General features: G+C 37.1%; 2 protein-coding genes and 1 long non-coding RNA gene across 3 annotated transcripts; 1 reads left to right on the top strand and 2 right to left on the bottom strand.

Annotated features, from left to right (window-relative positions):
* Positions 1 to 3,520: 3,520 nt before the first annotated feature.
* Positions 3,521 to 7,258, top strand: LOC145134675 (DNA (cytosine-5)-methyltransferase DRM2-like). The gene is made up of 9 exons (XM_079069524.1): positions 3,521 to 3,631; positions 4,227 to 4,293; positions 4,606 to 4,752; positions 4,874 to 4,967; positions 5,050 to 5,096; positions 5,282 to 5,389; positions 5,512 to 5,611; positions 5,723 to 6,573; positions 6,656 to 7,258. The coding sequence occupies exons 2-9, from the start codon at positions 4,291 to 4,293 to the stop codon at positions 7,055 to 7,057; spliced, it is 1,752 nt and encodes a 583-aa protein (XP_078925650.1). The 5' UTR covers positions 3,521 to 3,631; positions 4,227 to 4,290; the 3' UTR covers positions 7,058 to 7,258.
* LOC145134677 (uncharacterized) lies at positions 5,119 to 6,167 on the bottom strand. Its single transcript, XR_013719265.1, has 3 exons — positions 5,984 to 6,167; positions 5,735 to 5,819; positions 5,119 to 5,635 (listed from the first exon to the last, which is right to left on the bottom strand). It is a non-coding gene; the product is annotated as an uncharacterized LOC145134677 (long non-coding RNA).
* An 8,252-nt stretch (positions 7,259 to 15,510) lies between the features above and the next one.
* Positions 15,511 to 16,323, bottom strand: LOC145131884 (uncharacterized). The gene is made up of 2 exons (XM_079066527.1): positions 15,919 to 16,323; positions 15,511 to 15,591 (listed from the first exon to the last, which is right to left on the bottom strand). Exons 1-2 carry the CDS (start codon positions 16,321 to 16,323, stop codon positions 15,511 to 15,513), a joined length of 486 nt encoding a protein of 161 aa, XP_078922653.1.
* Between the last annotated feature and the right edge of the window lie 3,530 nt (positions 16,324 to 19,853).

Genomic DNA, 19,853 nt, shown 5'->3' with positions numbered 1-19,853 from the left:
AAATACTCAAATTGATGAAATCATCATTTATGTACAGAACAGGGAATGTTGTGATGAAATCATCCATGGTAAAATTGTATGTGTATATCAAGCCAGTGGTCTACACAAAAGTTGTAAATCTTTAATTTCTTTATTTTTACTTCATGTTGAATGTTTTTATAAAAAATGTAATGTTATAAGTTAAATGGTAAATTATTATAAAAAAAATTGTTTGAGGATAATAAAGTCATTTTGCATAGTTACTTAGATATAAATCAAACAATAAGTTTTAGTCAAAAGTTAATTCAGTCATAACTTTTAATCTAATCAACTCTGACCCAATTAGCAACTATTAAACGTCTATTTAATTATTAAATATGTGTGTATGTGCTTCTCAATTTTTTTTTGTGTATTTTTAGTGTTTGTAAAGGTGAATGTGAGCGGTTTAAGTTGTAGAGGAAAAATAATGATAGAGAGCTCGTGGGGTGGATAGAATTCATTTTGTCTTTTTAATTATCTAATATTCAAAAAACATAAAAATAATGTAAAAAAGAAATTAAAAGTGCAATATAGCCTTTTTAAATTTGACATGGACCATAACCACAAAAAAATATCTTTTTAGACTGTCCATACAAGTTCAAAAAAATTTGGACCTTATCCATACTTTTTTAGTAACTACGTAAACTAAATTTGTAGTTTAGTCTAAAACCAGTTTTCTTTATCTTATTTTATTTTTAAATGTATACTATAATACAAAACCACTCATTATGTTTATCAATTCTCTATTTATAGTTTTATGATTTTATTAGTTATTTAGAATTCACAGTATGAGTATTTTAAATGTTTTTTTAGGGGGGGGGGGGGGGTGAAGTGAAAATCAAACGGTCGTTGTGAGTAACACAATTTAAAAGGGGAAGTCAGGATGAAAGTAGTTGGAAAATCAAGCTTTTATTAATAACAAAAATATTAAAAATTATATTCATTTTCATATAACTTTTATACAATGTAAATATACAATGTAAATATATAAGAAATTAAATTTTATAAAATATTTATTAACCAAAATTATTTTTATTCTAAATTTTTGTTATTGATTGTAATTTTTTACTTTTATATTAATTTTACTGAGTTTTCAACGGACATTTCACTTGTTTTTTATTTAAAAAGATTAAGTTATTATATATTTTGATTGGATTAAAATATTATCTTAATAATACAATTATTCTAACTCCCAACTAATGATTATTTATCAATTACAAGTATAAGTATAGCGCTGGGACAAATATTGCTTTTGGCGACGTCAAAAATCCACGACCAATTAGACAATTAGGCTGTGTTTGGCGTGCCACAGCTAGCTGATAAACTATCTTATTTTTCGAGTTTTTTTATGTTGTTGTGTTTGGTAAGCCAAAAAATAGCTTATAAGCTAGCTTTTTGAAAAGCTACTTAGACTAACTTTTTTGGAGCTTTTTTAAAATTTTCCAAATACACCTTTTAATTAATTATAGAAACACATACTCTTACATGTCGTTTTATGTAATTTTATATATATTTCAACTAGCTTTTCAACTAGTTTTTCCAAACGTTATTTTTTATCAGCTAGCTTTTTATTTAACAGCTAGCTTTTCAGATATCAGCTTTTCAGCTAGCAGCTAGCTTTTCAGCTAGTCCGCCAAACATAACCTTAGCTGGTTTCTATGACTTTTTTTTTGTGAAAATATAATAATATGAGACTATTTCGTAAATTAACCAAAAATATTAGAACTTTTATTAAAAAAAACACTGCTCTTTTCCTTGTTTGTTTATAACTTTCAAGTAAACTTCTTATACTTTATAAAAATACTGGTTAAGTTATCGTTGCAACACATCTTTAAAAAGATTTTGTATAATTATGTTACTCTGTTTTAAAATCTTAAATAAATCTACTTCAACCTAACTGATATTGCCAAAAAAGTGTTACAAAATTCGTAGCAATTAGCAAACACTAAATGGTCGAAAGGTCTACATTATGCTTATACGATTGGCGCATCAATTAACCCACAACGTAAATTGATTACTTACGTTTGTTTGTAACATGTATGGCAACGAAGTAATAATCTTCTTTTATGAATTGCAATCTTTTTTGTAATAATGAATCTAAATAAATAACGAAATCAAGTACTCGGTTCCGATGGTTCCGGACCGGTTCCAAAAATTCATGAACCAATGTGACCGGTTCGGTCCCAGTCCCATTAATCAAATAATTGTTGGTTCCAGCTTCGGTTTTTGGTTCCTCTCAAATTAGGTTGGAACCCGCCTATAGTCATCATTAATTTAACTGTTAGTTATTAAAGGTATAGATTAAAGTACTAAATCATGCAATAAACCAATGACTTCCAGCCTAGCTGGGAAGAGGTACCAGGTTTAATACCCACGTGGGGTCAGAGGTCGGGAGTTCAATCCCTGCAAAATCCAATTTGGTTGCCTCTTAAACTTGTGCCACATGTGAGGAAATTTTTCCTGGAAACTCCTATGGGGGCTGGGTTTGCCCTGTAAAGGTGCTCGTTGAAATATGCGAGTAGGCTTCCGTTTAATCATTTGACGTTTCCAAAAAAATCATGCAATAAAATTAAGACAAAACTATTAAAATGGTCCCTGTGGTTTAAAAAAGATCACAAACTTAGTCTTTGTTATTTTTTTTTGATGAACATGGTCCTTATGGTTTCCAAAACTTACGTGAATGACCCTTTCTGCCCACGTTATTACTGTTCACCCGTTAGTGTGATGATATTTTGGTCTTTTCAAATAGCAAAGACTGAGTTTGTGACTATGGGTAAACCATAGGAACCATTTATGTAATTTTTTTTATATTTTATGTTTATAAGTTTGTGACTTTTCCACCCTTTTACTTTTGTTAAATATCACTTTGAACCCTTCACTTTGAACTTTGAAAAATGTTACTTTCACCCCTCTATTTTCTAAATTTTTGTGTTTAACCCTGTATTATATGTAATTTGATTTTTATTAATAACTTACATTCGTTAACCTAAAAAAAACTATTTTTACGTGTTTATTTTTATATATTTGTTGTTATAATCGTAGATGGTTAGCGTTTCGACTTTAATTTAAAACTTTCTTTCGTTAATTTTTTTTTAAAAAAGCACATGTTTTTTTTTTATAAATTTGTCTGTTTAAATTCGAGTTTGTCTATGTTTCACCGTAATTTTTTTTATGTTTTTGTGTTTAACTTTATGTACGTTTCTTACGTATGAGACATGTCACATATAATAACTTTCGTTTGTTAATTTAAAAAAAGATACATATTGTATTCGAGTTTGTCATCCCTAATTTAACTGTTAGCTATTAGCGGTATAGATTAAAGGACTAATCATGCAATAACATTAAACCATGATGACCATCAATATATTGTTTTTCAATGTTGTCCTTAAAAATGACTTTTTAGAAACCATAGGGACCAGTTTTGAAAATTTGTCAAAAACATAAAATGCTTAATTACAGCTGTGTTAAGAAAGATTTCATCATACGTCATTCTCGGGATTCTCTCATTATGCAAGCAGCCCCAGCCCCAGCCCCAAGTTACCTTTTATAGCCTCTTGGAGAAGGTAGCTTTGACAGCGTATTTCATGACTGATTCATTCCGATTACATCTTTGGTAAACAGTAGAATAATACGTACATTGAAATTTTAGCTCAAAAATCACTTAAACGATTTGCAATTTCATTTGTTCTTGTTTAATCTTAGGTTTCGTTTTCAACTGATACATAAATTAGTTCATGAAATCGAAGAGTTTCATATTGATCTACTTGGTTGCTTGGTGCATTGCGTTACTTCCTTAGCTTCTGAACTTGAAATGTCATCGTTTACTCTTCACATAACAAGGAAGGAAATGCTTAAATCCTAGGAGCCTGAGAGAAATCACAAATGATTCTCATTATGCATGACTTACCTGTATAGTAGAACGATAACATACGAGATGATATCCACTCCGAAATACTTGGTGAATATATTAACATTATGTATATTGGTTTTGAGCTGTGCATTTTAATGGTGGTATGATGCTTTTGTGCATTGAATACTTGTACTGTATAACAGAGCAATGCATATTGGGACAAATTTTTGATTATTCTACTTTTGAGCCCTAGATTTGGTGATGAATTAACTGATAATGTAATTCGTTCGTGTTATTTCGTTGAATGAGATATTATTATTTCATTAATAGAGCTTCGTTATTCCCTGTTCTGACATAGATTCGGATTTATTTAAAAGATTATCATCTGCTGCAGAGTCAAATATCCTGCAACTTGTGTGCAAATGGTAAGTTGATATATTGATTTGCTCTTGATTCTTCGAATGATAATATTCAGAGCCTTTTTATCGAACTTGATAACAACAGATGTTCAAATCTAGGGCTTCATTAGCTATTTGGTGGGTCCTATCAAAGATGAAGTTATGCCAAAAAGAAAGTAAAGATGGGACCCACAAAACATAGCGTCTAAAATCGAGGGAAATACTATTAACAAACTAAACCTAACAAATCTAAACATTTACTTTTATATTTGGAAATAGCCAAAATGCACATATACTATTTAAGAAACTCAGCTTGTAACATTTATTACTTTTATGCAGGATGACATTTCTTCATCTGGAGGAAGCCACAACATTGATTGGAATACTGATGATGAGCTGGAGATAGCTAATATATCATCATCATCATCATCATCATCATCTATGAGTACTAACAGAAATGTTTTATCCAAATTCGAATTCGGGGAGGTAGTTTATAATTCCATATAATTAACACCATGTCACACATGAGATGTGATTGTGATTTGTGAAGTGGGTTACAAATAGCTTCGATAAAATTAATTGTATTTTCTTTATTTGATTAATGCAGTCATGTTCTTCTAGTAATCATTCCTCTAAGCTACTTGAGTTTATAGAAATGGGATTTTGTGAAGCAATAGTGACCAAAGTCATAGCAGAAATTGGTAATAATGCGTCATTGAATTCCATCTATGTTCATGTTTTTTTCTTTTGTATATCATAATTATAATCTTCTTTCATTTTCAGGAGAAAACGATAGTGATTCCATACTAGACACATTACTCACGTATTCTGTGAGTTTTGCTTTTGTTCTTTCTGTAATATGGTTACATGGATATGTTCCAAGACCCTGTTTTCTTTTTGACTTAATGAGCTTAATGAGTTAAGCACTTAATGTGGACAGCTATACATAGATGTTTCTTTTTTGACTTAATAACCTTTTTTTCCTCCCAATTTTTCTCATATTAAATTGTTGCAGACTCTTGATGAGATTCCCCACCATGAACACGAACTCAGTGATCCATGTTTGAAGCCTGAAATCGATTTAGATACTGACTTCTCAGATCTTGATGACAATTGTAGTGATGTAAGTCCTCCTTTCGTTTTGTGTAGATAACTTATGAACTTAGTGATCCTGTTTTCTTAACATTTTATTTATTCAAAAGAGAACTATATTATGTAATCACTAGCTTCTTCCATGTTTTCCAGGAAGACATTAATGAATCTGTTGAAAAGGATGATCCATTGGTGTGCCTAATTGATATGGGCTACTCATGTGAAGAAGCTTCTGCTGCTATTACCAGATGTGGTGATTATATTGTCTTCTCAAAACCTATAAATACAATACACTAGGATTACTTACATGTGTTCATTCTATATAAATAGGATCATAAAAATGAAATTGTCGTTAAACTTGTAGGAAGAGATGTACAACTATCAGAGCTCATAGATTTCATTACTGCTGCTCATATATCAAAAGAAGCCGATGAAGAATCTGACGCCAGTGCATTTGGATCCTGCTCACGTCCAAAAAACAAGAAGAAGTCTCGTAAAGAGATTTTCTGGATGAAAAGAAAAAATCTCGAAAAAAAACCAAAAAGAAAAAGAAACGATGAAGGTGAAGATGAACACGTCCTTCACCTTCCTAATCCAATGACAGGATTTGGAATTCCATACGAACCATTTCATAATATTCACAGAACGATTCCCGATGCAGCCATTGGTCCACCATATTTTTACTTCGAGAATGTCGCTTTCACGCCAAAAGGTTCATGGAACGAAATCAAGCGTAATCTCTACGAAATCGAACCTGAATTCGTCGATTCAAAATTCTTCTGTGCAGCAGCTAGAAAGCGAGGTTACATCCATAACCTTCCGTTAACAAACAGATCCCCAATTCAACCGCTTCCCCCTCGCACACTTTCCGAAGCTCTTCCTTCTACTAAACAATGGTGGCCTTCATGGGACAAAAGAGAACAATTGAATTGCATACTTACATGTAGAGGAAGCGCCAAACTCACGAATCGTATCAAATTAGCCCTAGAAAATTCGAATTCGAATCCCAAAGGTGAGTGCGAGTGCGAGCCTTCTGAACAAGTGAAGAAATTCGTTATCAATCAATGCAAGAAATGGAACATGGTTTGGACAGGGAAGACGAAGGTGGCGCCACTTGAGCCTGATGAGATCGAGTTAATCATGGGGTTCCCGATCTACCATACACGTGGAGAAAGCACAGCCGAAAGATTCAAAGGCCTCGGGAATGCTTTTCAGGTTAACTTTTTCGATATTATAATTTTAGTAATCATGTTTAATTAATATGTTGATTATGGATTAACGAATTTGTTGTGATTAGGTTGATACAGTTGCTTACCATTTGTCTGTGTTAAAGAAGTTGTACCCTAACGGAATGAATGTTCTTTCGCTTTTCTCCGGGATTGGTGGGGCCGAAGTTGCTTTACACAGGCTTGGGATTCGGATGAAGAATGTGGTTTCGGTTGAGAAGTCTGTGGTTTGTAGGAAGATTCTTCGGGGTTGGTGGGAACAAACAAACCAAAAAGAGAATTTGATACACGTGTCGGATGTTAAAGATGTGACAGTTGATAAGTTAGAGAAGTGGATTGGGTGTTTTGGAGGGTTTGATCTTGTGATTGGAGGGAGTCCGTGTAATAATCTTTCTGGTGGTAATAGGTGGACACGTGATGGACTTGATGGGGAAATACTCTTCGCTTTTCTACCACTATCCTCGTATACTTAAAGAGGTGAAGTCTCTTATGAATAGAATTTAGACATGGCGATTTGTAATAAGATTTTTATTTTTCGGTAAGTGGGTCTCGATGTCTTGCTTTTATTTCTGAGCTTTGTCGAGTGTAAATGGTGAAAACGAACACGTGATGCCTTACGATTTTCATTTTCAGGCTATCGTATTTTTGGTAAACTCAAAATAGTATATACATATTTGTTTTAGGGAAGTTGTAACTTGTAATTGTTAAGTTTGTTGGCAGATTCAAGTGTTATGACAAGTAGATCATAAGATGATAAGAAAGAAATTAAGACCGAGATAAGCATTAGGCTTTCCAGTATACATACCACTCCCTTGTCATGGTGATTACCACGAGCCATGACAACCAACCCTTTATCGCGTGATGGAGTCTTAGCATGGAGGTGTGTGGCCTCAACCAGTGTCTCACGGAAAGTCAAGCAAAAAATCTAACTGTTTGGCATTTATTTGATTCTTTAACTTGTTTTTATGTTTAAATTAACCTTATAAATACTCTTAAATTTTATAGACTTTTAACACAAACATTTCGTTCTTTTATTCCCATAAACATTCTATAAAACAATTGAAAGAATGGTTTTTCTTCAACTGCATCACCATTAAAAAATGAAATATTTTTCACCACATTCTTTCAAGTGGCAAGTATCTTTCTTGATCAAGAAGCAAAAAGTGTAGATGTTAGAAGGATTAGAAGTGTAATATACAAAGATCATAAATTTGCACACAATTTTCTGATATGTGATTACTTTGTATATGATTGTTTGTACGACGATTTGAATAGTTCCGTCTGAGTAGACAATTATTCTTACTATAATTAACGATTTAATGACGAATTACGATTTCTTTCATTTCAAACTGGATGCCATAAGCAGACATGGTTTTACTATAATACAAAAGTGTATAACTGCAATTTGGCTTTTGGCATACGACATCACTAATGTCGCTAAAAATGAATATTGGGAGATGTCTAAGAGAATGATTTTTGTGAATACGTTATCGAGCTTTATGGAAAAATATATTTGTCGAGGCCTACTAGAAGCAATGTTGAACAATTGTTTGTGGCATATAAAGTAGCACACGGTTTCCAGTATTGCTTTGAAGCATTGATTCTCTACATTGGGCTTGGGAAAACAGTCCAAATAGATGACAGTGTCAATTCACATGATGTGATCATCGAATCCCTACAGTTATACCGGTAGCAATGGTGTCACAATATCTATGATTTTGGCATGCACACTTTGGTGTTGCCGGGTCCAAAAATGATATAAATGTTATTAATCAATCGTTGATATTCAATGATATTATAACATTGAATAACACCCGATTTTCTGTTTAAAGTGAATTTAAACCAATACAAGCATGAGTATTACCTAAATAATGTGATATATCTGATTATGCTACATTTATCAAATCGTAGACATATCCACAAGTTGAAAAACAAAAATTGTTCAAGGCAATGCAAGAATTAGCAAGAAAGGATGTGAGACGGGTTTTGACCCTATATGGTATTGTTGATACAAGAAATTGACCCTCGACAGCTAAGAAGGACCCGAAGACTCCAATGCCTTTGTGAACCGGAGAGGATTCTGCTGAAGACTGTTTGTCATCTTTTGGAGCCCGAAGACGAGATGAAGACCCGAAGACACCTGTGAACATGAAGATTGTAACAAGTGATCTTTACTGACGATGTGTGTAAACTTAGTATTATCCGGTGTACCCTTCTGTGTCATCGAAGTCAGTCAATTTATAATTGTTTAACATTTCCTTATAAGTTTTGGACCTCTATAAATAGAGAGTTCCACTTCATGTTTATGTACCAATTCTGAACTTATCAATATGAGATCTCTTCATCTCTATACTATATTCCCGTGCGGAAATGGGAAGATATCACTATGGATTTCATCACGAAGCTTCCCAGGACCGAACATGGAGTAGATTCGATATGGGTCATCGTGGATCGGTTGACCAAGAGTGCTCATTTCATCCCGATCCAGGATAGTATATCGGTTGAGAAGCTAGCCGAGATCTACGTACGTGAGGCGGTGGCACGTCATGGAGTGCCGGTTTCGGTTGTGTCAGACCGAGATGTTCGTTTCACTTCCATATTTTGGAAGCGGTTCCATTACGAGATGGGTACTCGTCTTCACTTTAGTACCGCTTTCCACCCTCAGACTGACGGACAGAGTGAGAGGACGATTCAGACTCTAGAGGACATGTTGCTTGCGTGCGTATTGCATTTTGGAGGTAGTTGGGATACGTATCTTTCGTTAGCGGAATTTTCGTATAACAACAACTACCACGCTAGAATAGATAAACCTCCCTTCGAGATGCTCTACGGGAGGAAGTGCAGGACCCCAATATGTTGGGGCGAGGTCGGTCAGAGAGTCATGGGGAGTACCAAGGTGGTACTCAAGACCACTGAGAAGATTCAGCAGGTCCGGAGTAGGCTTCAAACTGCTCAGAGTCGGCAGAAAAGCTATGCCGACAAGTGACGGTTAGACTTGCAGTTTCAGGTGGGCGACATGGTTCTCCTGAAGGTGTCACCTTGGAAAGGTGTCATCCAGTTCAGGAAGCGGGGCAAGCTGGGTCCCAGGTACATCGGTCCATTCAGGGTTTTGGATCGGGTGGGCCGGGTTACTTATCGTTTAGATCTTCCAGTAGAGCTCAGCCAGATCGACAACACCTTTCATATCTCCCAGTTGCGGAAGTGCTTAGTGGATGACTCCGTAGTTGTGCCCTTAGAGGATATTCAGGTGGACGAACGCCTGAACTACATTGAGAGACCCGTTACGATTCTAGATCAGAAGACAAAAAACTTGAGGAACAAGGTTGTGCAGCTGGTAAAGGTGCAGTGGATGCACCACAAGGGGCCAGAATGGACTTGGGAGCTAGAGGAGGAGATGAGAGAGCATTATCCAAAGATATTTGAGACAACAGACTTCGAGGACGAAGTCTGAGACAAGTGGGGGAGAATTGTAACGCCTGGTTCCTGGTATGTATTTAAATTATAATTGTTCATTTTTACAGAGCAACTCGACGAGTTGGAGGCCCCAAACTCGTCAAGTAGAGATTAGATGAGACGCGGGTTTAAGTGACCTACTCGACGAGTTGAGAGCCCTCAACTCGACGAGTAGGCTGGCAGGGGTGAAACCCTAATTTCGGGGTTTTACACCCTATTTAATCATCTTAATCCCCTCATGCCAGTCTCATTTCCAGCCTCCAAGTCCCAAACCCTAGATCTCGAAACCCTAATGCATTGTGTGAGCTTGTGAGTCATTTTTGAGAGAAATCTTGTGTGTATGAAGCTTGTGGAAGAAGGAGAAGCTTGAGGACTCAAGAAGGAGATTATAGATCCAACAACTTCATTTCATTCTTAGCATTTTCTGGTAAGCAAGTGTCAAACTTGCTTAATGATTACTTGGATCTCTTCTCTATCACTTTTATTGGGTTTTTGGTCCAACTAGCATGATCCTTGGGAAATGGACGTCCCAAGTGAGTAAACCTCCAGATCTAGGACCTTAAAAGGCTTTCATGGCATAAAGGTGCAAACTTTATGGCCATTGAAGCCCCATGCAAGCTCTAGGATGTCATTTTGGCCTTTTAAGCTCCAAAAGGCCATGCATGGGGAGAAAGTCAGAGACTTTACGTGTTTATGTAGTGTCTAGGGTCTGGATCTCAGTTTGTATGCCTTATATTGAAGTTTTAATGGCTTTTGGAGTTGGATCTAAGCCATTTTGAGTTAGGGTTAGGACTCATTTCTTCTAGGATGGGTCTTAACGGGTAAAGTTGGAAACTTTACCTTCCTAGGAATGTTTTCAACCTAGATATGGAATATGGGACTCAGATTCGAAGGAATAATGGCTTAATACATTAAGAAAGCTTAACAGACTGAAGAACTCGACGATTTCATGGAGGAACTCGACGAGTTGGGTTGGGGTGTCCCGATTCTGTTGATAGGAGAAACTCGACAAGTTCATGAAAGAACTCGACGGGTTGGATCGTGATTTCAGGGTTTATGATTTATGGAACTTGGCGAGTTGATGGACCAATTCGGTGAGTTGAGTCAACCTAGAATGTTGACTTTGATTTTGACTTTGACCAAGGTTGACCCATGAAGGGGGTTTTGAGTATGGAATGATAACTAAGAGGTTGTTATGTATAGGGTGTGAGTAGAGCCGGGTGCGGAGCAGAGCAATTTCAGCTATTCACACGACATTAAGGTGAGTTTCCTCCTGTATGAACGGGTCGAAGGCATCAATGTCAGCCCGTGTATGTATGCTAGTATGTTCCGGACCAAGGTCCGATGTTGGGCAGTGCCCGATGTAGGTTTATATGTTTCCGGACTTCGGTCCGATGTCGGGGAAAGCCCGAGGAATGTTTGTATGCTTGATGTCTTCGTGCTTGCATGTGATTGTTATATGTTCCGGACTTCAGTCCGATGTCGGGGAAAGCCCGAGGAATGTTTATATGTTATGTTATATGTTTCCGAATTTCGGTCCGATGCCGGGCGGGGCCCGAATAATGTTTATATGTTTATGTTATGTGATTATGTTTATATGTATTTGTTGATATGTTATATGTATACCGGATTTCCGTCCGATGCCGTGCGGGGCCCGATGCCGGATTTCGGTCCAATGCCGGGCGGGGCCATCAAGGCCCATGTTATGTTATTATGTGATTATGTGATTATGTGTATGGTATGTGGTAGTTTGGGGAGACTCACTAAGCTTCGTGCTTACAGTTTTTAGTTTTGGTTTTAGGTACTTCCGGTAGCAAGGGGAAGAGCTCGGGATGACTGCAGTGTACACACCATTTTATTTAGCGTGGGATGTTTTACTCTGATATATTGACATGTGTTTTGATATGATACTCTGATTTGATACTATGACTTATGTTTTTGGATGGAATGATTTTGATAACTATGTTTTACTTAATAATTAAAAACGAAATTTTTGGACCGTATTTTTGGGATGTTACAAAATGGCACAAGCTAATTCTTTAAACATTTCAAACAGTGTTGGAGGTTCTAATAGAGCTCCAATACTTGTTGCAATTGAATATCATCATTAGTCCCAAAGAATGGAAAGATATTTAAAGAGACTCGGAAGATATGTTTAGAGATATGTAGAAGAAGGACCTCATGTCTCTATTCTCACTCCCATTGCAACTGATGACACTTAAGCAAGACTTGGAGCTGGTCCGACGACGATGAACAGACCTACCACCGATGATCTCGAAAATATGGAGAAAGATGCAATTGCCTTCTATGAAATTTCATGTGGCGTTGCTCCAGACAACTTTGACATCATCATCAACTATGAATCTGCCAAAGAGATTTTGGATGCACTAAAAAATCTCTACCACGGTTCTAAACAAGCCCAATACAAGAAGCTCACTACAGCTCTCAACGAGTTCACCAACTTCAAAGCTCTATCTGGTGAAACTCTTGATGACTCCTTGAAAAGATTCAACCTCATAATCACTAAAATCTCAAATGTCGGTACCGTCAGAAGCAACCATGAAACCAATCTACAGTTCCTGAATGGGTTAGGAAGACATTGGACGACTGCAAAAATGATAGTTTAAGGAGACATGAAGAGCCATAATCTTTCACTGTTCAAGAATACACAATTGTTTTGGTAAAAAATTATACAAATATAAATCAACCAACTTGAATGAGAGGCTGTGATGTTCGAATTGTGCAATAGAAAAAGGTAAAGAGAATGACACGATTGTTTACAAGGAAAACCCTTGATCCTTGCTAGGATCTCCGACACAAAACCTTGGGAGGTGATAACGATAACCTGCCTTGATGATTTTATTGATATAAAATGACGATTACAATGAGTATTTCAGTAAGAACAAGTGAAAAAGTTCGTAGAGTAAGCTAAGTGTCAGTAGAGTGTGTCGTGTGTGAGATACATGTGTAAATTTATAGTCTAATCTAGCTAACAAGATGTCCGATATTCCCGGGATCCTCTATGACCAGCTTTGTGAACGTTGATTGACTAGTTATTCCGGGTCTTTAGCATGGTTGAGACAAAACTCTGTTGAGAATAAGTCTTCTCTTGATTATTTCTGCAGATGTGTTAGTTAAGAATGAAATATAACCGTTATAAATGTTAGTAAATAATAACGGTAATAGTCGGGATCCTGAGATAGTTGAGGATCCTGAATATCTGATGATGTTTGAGGATCCTGAATGCTTTGAGGATCCTGGCCCTAACAATTGCCCCCAAGTTATTCCTGAAAATGTGTGAGTTAGTTTCGATAATATTGAAAGAATAACTTAAAGTAAATAAATGAAAAGAGATAATAGTAATTTTTAAATTTTAACCCTCAACGGTTAGAATAATTCAAATTCTAACTGATGGATTACTAGCTGTTACCCAGCGGTCAAATCAGCTCTTGATTTTGTATAAATAGAGATGGTTTGTCTCATGATTTTATTCACTCTCCCTTGCTATCTTTCGATTACCGGCGATTTATTAGAAGGTAATTATCTTTTTTTCTTCTATGTTTTTACTTCTTCTATCATGGTTAGAAAAATGGCCGTTTTTCGCAAAAGCATCTTAGCTCTCCCTGAAGACGACTTCGTTGACCAAGGGATTCTCTCATACGAGGAGACGTTTTCCTTCAGCGATGATGATATTGAGTCTTTGAGACTCAATGGAGTCTTCCCTCCTAAAGCTATTTTTAGGCCCTTCGACCCTCTCATCCAGCCTGACTTTGTTTCTTCTACCTGGGTGTGCTTCCTCGAATACCCCTTCTCGCTGGGTTTGAAATACCCATTCCCTAGGATCGTCTCTGAATTCTTCAGGGTGACTGGCGTCTCATACATTCAGGCCATGTCGATTGTTTGGAGGATCCTATACTGGATTGACCAAGTAAAACAGTCAAAAGGCCTTGATATAGGTCTTTCTGAACTGGCCTGCATGTATGATCTCACAAACTTCGGGAATTCTCACTTTCTCATCAAAGTCCAAACCCACAGATCTCCTCTAGTCCTAAAAACCAAACATAATGACGGAGCTTGGAAAGAAAAATACATTTTTGTGAGACGTGACTCTGTTCCTAATGGGGATCTGCTGCCGGATGCCTGGGTCAAGAAGGGTAGTATTCTTTTATATTAATATAAGGATCCTGGAATTCACATCTTCTTATTTTGTTTGCTTTTTTGCAGCTTTCAAATTCGAAGAGTTCTTCATTGTTGCTGAGGAATCTGAAGAGAAGATCGAGAAGTTCTTGGCCCTATCTGAAGCTGAGAGATCCTTTCGATTTGATTAAGCCACTCTGCAAGAAAGCTCTTCTGCCACTAACCTCATGTCGACAGGTAAGGATCCTTGATTCCTTTCGCTTGTGATGAAGTTTCTTAATGATCTTTTGTTATATATTTATATAGGATCCAAATTCACTCGCTCCAGCGCTCGCTTCACACTCGCTGATCTTGACACATCCATGTCGAAGGATCAGCTGATGGTGAAAAAGGAGAAGTGCTGATCTTCTCTTCCTCCTAAAAGATCGATCATTGAATTGACAGTGAAGACCCCGTGATCCCGAAAAAGGAAAATTGTTGAGTCTGCAGGTCTATCTTTGGAGAGCCTTGGGGCTGAGGAAGCGCTCCAGAAATTGGTCTCTTTCTCCCAAGCTGTAAGTGTTGGTTTTATTCTCGTTCCATCTTTTATTCCATCTTTTATTCCATCTTTTACTGACTCACTATGTCTTTGTTTTAGGTCTCTGATCATGTTTCCTCTAATCTGAGGATCCGAGCGGAGAGGGCTGAACAAGCCCTTCAGGGACAGGCGAGGATGTGGAAAGAGACCAACGAGGATCTATTGAGGAGAGTGGAGTTGGTCAGCAAGGAGAAGGCTGAAAAGGAGGAGGAGCACTTGTTCGAGATGGTGGAAGTGATCTCTGATGTGAATGTCAGCGCTGTGGTGGCTGTTTGGGAGGCCAAGATCTGTCTTGTGGAGGATCTGGAGAATGCAGGTTCCTGGGATGTGGACGGTTGGCGCGAGGCACTGACCAAATTGACTGGCAAGCCTGCTACCGCCAATCAGGATCCTGTACTACAACTGACCGAAGGAGGGGAGAAGAAGGGTGCGGCCGATGATGACCAGGCTAAGGTTTAGGCCTGTAAGAAATTAGTTTAGGTAGTTTTTGTTTTCATTAGTAATGTAAAACAATTAATCTTTTGGTTGGGTTGGTGCGCAACCTCTTTTGAATGCAATGGCTGTGTTTTTTTTCTATATCTCTCTTTATTTTTCTGCATGAATGTTACGATAATAGGATCCTTAAATAATCAGGATCCCGGAAAACTTGGTTCCTGCAAACAATCCCGAGACAAAATTCTTTCAGTGAATCATTTTTAGTATACTCGAATTCCGATAACCAAACGATTTTTGCTTAGGATCCTAGAAAGTTCAGGATCCTTAAACTTTACTTAGAGTAATAAGGATAGATGGAACCTGATTGTCTTCGAGTTTTTCCTCAAGCTTCATAAGCTTTTCAATCTTAGAATTTATTAAGGATAAATCTTAACTTTGGAAATAACTTAGGATCGCTGTTGACTTCTGATGATAAGGTTCTTACTAATGAGGATCCATACCGATGAGGATACTTAATTTTGAGGATCCTTCATGATGAGGATCCTTAATCATTAGATGATAGGGGAGAATTCCCTTCTTAGGATAACTTAATTAGGTTATGTCTCCTTCGAGTGTTGCTAGCCAACATGTTCGTTTTCCTGCTTCAGCATCTATGAGATATGGTCCTTCCCACTTAGGAGCTAATTTACCTGCACTAGGATCCTTGGTGTTTTGGAATGTTTTCCTTAGTACCAAGTCTCCTATTTGGAATCTTCTGACTTTTATGTTCTTGTTGTAAGCCTTGATGATCCTTTGTTGATGAGAAACAATGCGTATCTTGGCAAGATCTCTGAGTTCGTCAACAGTGTCAAGATCCTGTGCCAGGATCCTGTCATTGTTTTCTTGATTTTGGAGCAAGTATCTTGTTGTCGGGATCACTACTTCAGTAGGGATCATTTCTTTTGTCCCAAACACCAACGAGTAGGGGGTCTGACCTGTGGCTACTTTGGACGTAACCCTATCTGCCCATAGGACGAAAGGAAGCTCTTCTGCCCATCTTCGTTTCTTTTTATCTAGCCTTTTCTTCAAGTTTTTTACTATGATCTTATTGCTAGATTCTGCTCGACCATTAGCTAGGGGATGGATAGGAGTGGACATTATCATTTTGATTCCCCACTTCGTGCAAAAGTCTCTTGTCCTCTTGCTTATGAATTGGGATCCATTTTCGCATATGATTTCAGCCGGGATCCCGAACCTGATCAAGATATTACGTTTAATAAATGAGACTACCTCTTTGTCTCTAACCTGAACGAAGGCTTCAGCTTCGATCCACTTCGAGAAGTAATCAGTCATCACCAACATGAAGAGTTTTCCTCCTAGAGATATTAGTAATTTTCCTAATATATCGATTCCCCATTTCATGAATGGCCATGGAGAGATAATAGGATGTAGAGGTTTTGTCGGTTGATGTAGGATGTTGTTGTGTATTTGGCAAGCATCACACTTTTGAGCATGTAGAAAATAATCTCTCTTCATGGTTGTCCAGTAGTATCCTGTTCTCAATGCCTTGGAGCATAAGGATCTGCCCCCGGTGTGATTGCCACAGTCTCCTTCATGTATGTCCTTTAAGACTTCTGCAGCTTCAGGATCTTCCAAGCATCTGAGGTATGGACCTTCCATAGATTTTTTTATAGAGTTTACCTTGGATTATTACGAATCTCGTGACTCTTGTTCTGAATGCTCTTTCTCTTTTTTTCTTCTGCTGGGATTGTGCCATTTTGGAGATACTCCATAATGGGTTGGATCCATGATCATCGACTTCTTTGAAGATCCTGTTCATCGGGATCCCTTTGAGAAGGGATCTGAGGGTCAGGATCTCCGATGGCTGCTACACTTATTGGTTGTTCAGGGTCATCAGGTTTGTCGTAAAGGGCTTCTATATCTGGAGTTATTATGTGGGTTATAGGGATCTTCATTACTGGTGGGATCCTTAAATAGGATCCTAAGTTGGCTAATGCATCTGCTTCTGTGTTTTCTTCTCTAGGTACTTGGGTTAGGCTAAAGTTTTCAAAATCAAAGGCTAATTGTTTGAGGATCTCGAGGTATAATGCTAATCTTATACCTTTCACTACATAAGATCCATTGAAGTGATTGGTTAATAATAAAGAATCAACAAATACCTGAAGATCCTTGATTTGAAGATCCTTAGCTAATTATAGTCCCATGATGAGTGCTTCATATTCTGCTTCGTTGTTGGTTGCGTCGAATTCGCAACTAACTGCCTGGGTAGGGTGTCCCCCTGTGGCAACTTTAGTATGATCCCTAGCCCGGTTCCTTTTTGGTTTGAAGCTCTATCCGTGAATAGTGTCCATTTCCCAAGTATTCAGCTTCTAGGAGTTGTTTAGCTTCAATGTCTACTTCGTTTTGTAGATCATCACTAAAGTCAGCCACAAAGTCTGCTAATGCTTGTGACTTTATGGCGGATCGTGGCTCATATTTGATGTCAAACGTGCTTAACTTCACTGACCATTTTGCCATCCTTCCCGACATCTCTGGTTTTCTCATCACATTCTTAATAGGATAATTAGTTTTCACATGTATAGTATGTGTCTCGAAATAATGTCTTAATTTAGTAGAAGCAGTTACTAATGCCAGAATTAATTTTTCGAGGTGAGAATATCTGGTTCCAGGATCCAGAAGACTTTTACTTACATAGTAGATAGGGTGTTGGTCTCCGTTAAGATCCTTGGCTAGGACAACACTTACCGCACTTGAGGATACTGAGAGGTAGAGGATAAGTGGTTCTCTATCTATAGGCTTCACCAGCAGTGGCACGAAACTTAAGTATCTTTTGATTTCCTGAAAATCTTCTTCGTGTTTTTCGGTCCATTTGAACTTCTTGTTCTTCTTTAATATATCATATAAGGGCTTACACCTTTCTGAGGATCTTGAAATGAACCTGTTGAGTGCTGCTACTCTTCCGGTTAGCCTTTCGATGTCTTTTGTTGAAGATGGAGATTTCAGCTCGATGATTGCTTTGATCTGCTCCGGGCTTGCTTCTATTCCTCTCTTGGTTACCATATGCCCAAGGAACTTTCCCGACTTCATCCTAAAGTGGCATTTAGATGGATTCAACTCATGTTGTATTCGTCTAAATATCAAAGGCTTCTTTAAGATCCATGAGATGATCTTCATCTTTCATGGACTTTACCACCATGTTGTCAATGTAGACCTCCATGGTGTCCCCCAGCTTGTCTTTAAACATCCGGTTCACCAGTCTTTGATATGTTGCACCTGCATTTTTAAGACCAAAAGGCATTGCTGTCACACCCCCAAACCGGAACGGCGGAAACGTTCGGGGGTGGAGGACATCATGTTTAGTATCAAAACACATGTATCATAATAATCATAGTAACAAACAACCATTGTATTAATATTTAAGTGTTTACAAAGTAGTGATTCACAAAAGATTGAATCCAAAAGTAAATAACAAAACAAGACATGAAGCTACTATACTTCATCTTCTGAATCCCAGCGCGCATACCTGTCTACTAGTTTCCTGAGAATACAAGTTATTTTGAAAGGGTAGATCAGCATTTAAGATGGTGAGTTCATAAGTATTTTAGTGATGTAAAGTAAGTTGTAAGTTCTTTTAGAAAGGTTTGCCTGTTCCTCCAAAAGATCCTATATCTTCTGCTATGATGAAAGATAAGTAAAATGACTCTACAATCCTTTCTATGAGTACTAAATGGATACAAGTTATATAAAACCCAGAGTAAACAAACAATCGGTTGTGTGAATCTTCCCTAAGCCCACAACTAAACAAGGAACAAGAAATGAAGCAGAAATCACACTTCCCATTGTTTGTTAGGTCTTCGTTTTATATAACCCTAGTGTATTCACTTGGTACTCACGGTGTTAACTGTAATAGTTCCTTTATATCTGATGAAAACATTCTTTAAGAAAAACCCTTATTTTCTTTAGTAAAAATAGTAACCACAATAGTTCCTTCTATAATCACTTAGTTTATACTGGCTATATATAATCTAATATCGAACGGATAGTTAATTGTGTGAATCTGCCCTAAGCCCAAACCAAACAAGGAACAAGAAGTAAGGCGGAAATCACACATCCAACTACCTATCGGATATTAATTATATATAACCCTGATGTATAAACTAAGGTATTATAGAATTAACCACTTAAGGTCCTTTAAGTTATACTGGTTTAATAAAATGGATTAAACCCTTTACTGGTAAGTTTCTAGTTTAGTTTTCTAAATGTTCTATCTAAAAAGTATGTTTTTGTACTAGAAAACGATGTATTGAATTTGTATCCTATAACCTGACCTATACCTGGTACTCCTTATGATTACTTGGTGTATACGGAATATATATAGCTAAGATCGGATAGATAGTAGACTTGGTGCGTCTGCTTTAAGCCCACAACCAAACAAGGAACAGGAAATGAAGCGGAAAGCATACATCCTACTATCTGTCGGACCCGATTAATATATATCCCTGATGTATAAACTAAGGAATCATAAAGTTAGCATTATAGGCCCCATTCTACTGAATGTACTAAGACTCGGCTGTACTGTTTGTCCATTGTAATAATGGAAGTATTCAGGAATGTTGTAAAAAGTGACTACTGAAGCACTAACTACCTTAAATCCAGTTTGTTAATTA

The sequence above is a fragment of the Lactuca virosa genome, chromosome 8 (assembly GCF_052849685.1).
Source record: "Lactuca virosa cultivar CGN04683 chromosome 8, Lactuca_virosa_CGN04683_v6, whole genome shotgun sequence".
NCBI classification, from domain to species: domain Eukaryota; kingdom Viridiplantae; phylum Streptophyta; class Magnoliopsida; order Asterales; family Asteraceae; genus Lactuca; species Lactuca virosa.
This window is presented reverse-complemented; position numbering and strand designations above follow the sequence as displayed.

Bases quoted from the DNA above. Each gene is read 5' to 3' on its own strand.
- LOC145134675 (XM_079069524.1), top strand. The intron at 5,612-5,722 runs GTGATTATATTG...TTAAACTTGTAG, and splicing joins TGCTGCTATTACCAGATGTG to GAAGAGATGTACAACTATCA. The intron at 6,574-6,655 runs GTTAACTTTTTC...TGTTGTGATTAG, and splicing joins GCCTCGGGAATGCTTTTCAG to GTTGATACAGTTGCTTACCA.
- LOC145131884 (XM_079066527.1), bottom strand. From the start codon at position 16,323: ATGTCCACTCCTATCCATCCCCTAGCTAATGGTCGAGCAGAATCTAGC. The intron at 15,592-15,918 runs GTACTAAGGAAA...ATAAATTCTAAG, and splicing joins GATTCCAAATAGGAGACTTG to ATTGAAAAGCTTATGAAGCT.